This window comes from Priapulus caudatus, unplaced genomic scaffold (assembly GCF_000485595.1).
Source record: "Priapulus caudatus unplaced genomic scaffold, Priapulus_caudatus-5.0.1 Scaffold2387, whole genome shotgun sequence".
NCBI lineage: Eukaryota > Metazoa > Priapulida > Priapulimorpha > Priapulimorphida > Priapulidae > Priapulus > Priapulus caudatus.
The window spans coordinates 26,868-30,010 of record NW_014579448.1 but is presented as its reverse complement, the minus strand read 5'-3'; the positions used below and the strand labels follow the sequence as shown (position 1 = coordinate 30,010).

General features: G+C 38.1%; 1 protein-coding gene across 2 annotated transcripts in view; it reads left to right on the top strand.

Annotated features, from left to right (window-relative positions):
- LOC106818627 (NFATC2-interacting protein-like) overlaps positions 1-2,660 on the top strand; it is a gene marked incomplete at its 5' end in the record, with an annotated part of 5,648 nt that extends 2,988 nt beyond the window's left edge. Inside the window, 5 exon segments of one of the 2 annotated variants that reach the window (XM_014823316.1) lie at positions 131-232; positions 534-696; positions 1,043-1,187; positions 1,439-1,572; positions 2,073-2,660. In XM_014823316.1, coding sequence (XP_014678802.1) covers positions 131-232; positions 534-696; positions 1,043-1,187; positions 1,439-1,572; positions 2,073-2,243 — 715 coding nt within the window. 2 annotated transcript variants of the gene reach the window in all.
- Between the last annotated feature and the right edge of the window lie 483 nt (positions 2,661-3,143).

Below are 3,143 nucleotides of genomic sequence, written 5' to 3'. Positions count from 1 at the left end.
AAACACCTGCCTAGGTGGCAGCACCATACGGTGAAGAGATTACACAGAGTATTTGAAATCGACTATACTACAGTATGCATAACTAAGTACCTGTTTGGTTTGCATATATGTGTCTTCGTCATCATTACAGCTCAAATGGTGCTTCTTTGGGAAGAGCTTCACCTTCGCCACCTCCACCCCCACTAACACACATCACAAACGCTACTAGCAGAAAGACACAAGCGTTGTTTCGGTATTGAATTCTATTAACTTATTCGCATTGTATTTTAACTATTGACTGCAATGTTTACTCGGAAATTAAAAATAAAATGTTTGAGAAATGAGTTTGATAGTAACTGTTAGCAAAAAGTATTCCTGCTGATAATCGGTTAGTGCCCTGTGTAAATTCGCTTATATGCCATACTAGCACTCTTATTTATTGCATGCTTAGCCAACCGTTTTTTTCTAGCTTTGTTTATTAGTCAGGGTTTATGAAATGGGTAGATATGTTGTTTGACGTTGCTGTCTTAATTTTGTTGTCCGGTTTTTGGCAGGGAAGTTGATAAGGCAACGGCAGGATTTGTTCATGGATTTCTGCAGCCAGACATCAGTGGAAACACCTCGGATATTGTAGAAATTGTGGATGACAGTAAACAAGACAACATTGTTGTGAAAGTTAGGGTGCGGTCGCAAATGCGGAGATTTGAGATGAAACGTGTAAGTAGTTGAAAGTATACAGCAACTAAATAGAGTAGTCATTACTGTGACTATATCCATTAAAACTATGGTGAACTATTCTGTATTTCAGTGAAATAAATTAGCGATTTCATATCATTCAATTGTGCAAGTAAATCTTTTAAGAACTTATTAATATAATATCTCAATAAATTGTTAAACAACAAATAATAGTTAAAACAATGAACTCGTTTAGAACAATACCCACCGACACGCGTTTTAACCTACATCTAAATGTAACGGTTATCACCTGTTGAGGAGTGGCATAGTCGCCTAGCCTTGTATGGCCATGCAGCTTCGGTAGCTAGTGATTTTTATTGTTTTACAGAACAATAGTTTTTACGAGATAAAGAAACAGATTGCTGGCTTCGAAGGTGTGCACGAGTCATGGATCTTGCTCACACACCAAGACATCACGATTCCAACCCATGCCACCCCATCTACGTTAAAACTAAGCATTGCAGATATCATAGGTGAGGTGTGCAATAACCACTTTAATACTTGTACGTTTATAGAATTCATACCCTTCTTTTCAAACGAACATGTATCTGTTCATGGGCAGGTATGTGCTGTCACCTAGTGCTAGAGAATGTTTCCATTGTCAGATTTGAGTTTTCTAGTACGTTATGAAGTGAGTTACCAGGTTTCTTATAATTAATTTTGCTATAGATTTTCCCATTTCATAATAGCTCACCATCGTTGTTATTTGTGTATGATGCTTCAGAGTGTCTTATAGCTGATCCATGTGAAGAGACCACGTCAAATGAGGTGGTGGTACCATTAAACACGAGAGACCAGCTCACAGTCAAAGTGCAGTCGAATGACAAAAGAGGCACAACAGAGTTTCAAATTTGCATGGTATGTGGTTTTGATTTGTGATGTTCCTGAGAATTACCTGTCATTGGTCATGTGAGCTACAATTTATCATCTTGATGCTTTTGCATTACGTAGCTTGGTAAAGCTTACATAATGTGTTTATATAGTGATATGCACAAACCTAACTGGGTTCATTTGGGACATTCCTAGACTCTAGTAGTCTTTAGGTCACTAACTTCACACCTATCTCACCAACTAATCCTCCTGAACCTCACATGCTCAAACTAATCTTAAGTTTAAAAATAGGTCTAGGACACATGATCCAGTATTTCTCCTCAAATAGTAAATTTTCCAATTTTAAATTGCACCAAGAAGCATGACCGATTCAAGTCGATCTAGCTGCGGCAACCTTGGTATACGGGTAAGGTTAAATGGACATACAGAGTCGTCAGCGTTGTGATGTGTATAGCAGTATTTGTGATATCTATTGTGTGTGTTGTCAAGGACATCAATGTTTTCATTATTGTTTTGTTTTTTTGCAGTGGGAGCCAATCTCGAAACTAATGTTGGACTATGCAAAGTCCCGAGGTATCACGTTGAAGTGGATGAGATTTGAATTTGACGGTGAAGAAATGTTTGGATCTGAAACGCCTAATGACTTGGAGATGGAATCTGGAGATTGTATTGATGTCGTACTGAAAAAATTCCAGTAACGGGGATATGAGTATAAAATGGGAACCAAGATATGACGATAGTAGAATGCATTTAACAGCTAATTTGTTTATAACTTGAGTAAACTTTTATATCGTATGATAGTGGAGCACGTTTTTCCATGTATGTGGTACAAGTGCTGTCTATTTATCTATATATCTTTACGAATGCACACTCGATTGCATAGCAGAATAGCTGTAGGATAACAGTCGAGTTGAAGAATTTGTTGTTTGTTCATGTTATTTTTAGCAGGAACTAATATTAACAATGTGCATTTTCGTGGTGCAAATGACAGTTTACTAATTATACAATACTAGATATATAACTACTGAAAATTCAAACTCAACTGTAATTTATACATTTCAAACACTCCGGTACTCCCTCGTGTGAGTGTATATAAAGTCGAGCATCAAAACCCACATTCTTTGTCTATTTATATCTTGGAATTTTTTGGCTACATATGATATGCTACTTTTTTTCCAAAGTTTTAAACCAACAAATTGCACAACAACTTGTGAACAACATGGTACTGCTTCTAGTAATTTGGTAGTAAATAGATTTCGTATTTAGTTAGCATTATATTTTATTGAAACGCTTCAAGTGCCTGTGGCTGATAGGGTCTATGTCCCCCAGGGTACTGCCGGAACGTACCCTGGTAACTATCTAGCTGATATGGTTAGGGTTAGGGAGTAGGCGTAGGCGACCCTCTAGACTCGTTAGTGGAGTAGGCGAGGTACGGTCCGGCATATTAGATAGTAGTATTTAGTACCAGGGTACGTTCCGGTATACCGGACCATACCTAGGGTACGTTCCGGCAGGCAGCACTAACCTGGGGGACATAGACCCTATCAGCAGTAGTATGAGTCTGCAAATGGCGCGCGCAAATACGCACATAAATTTCA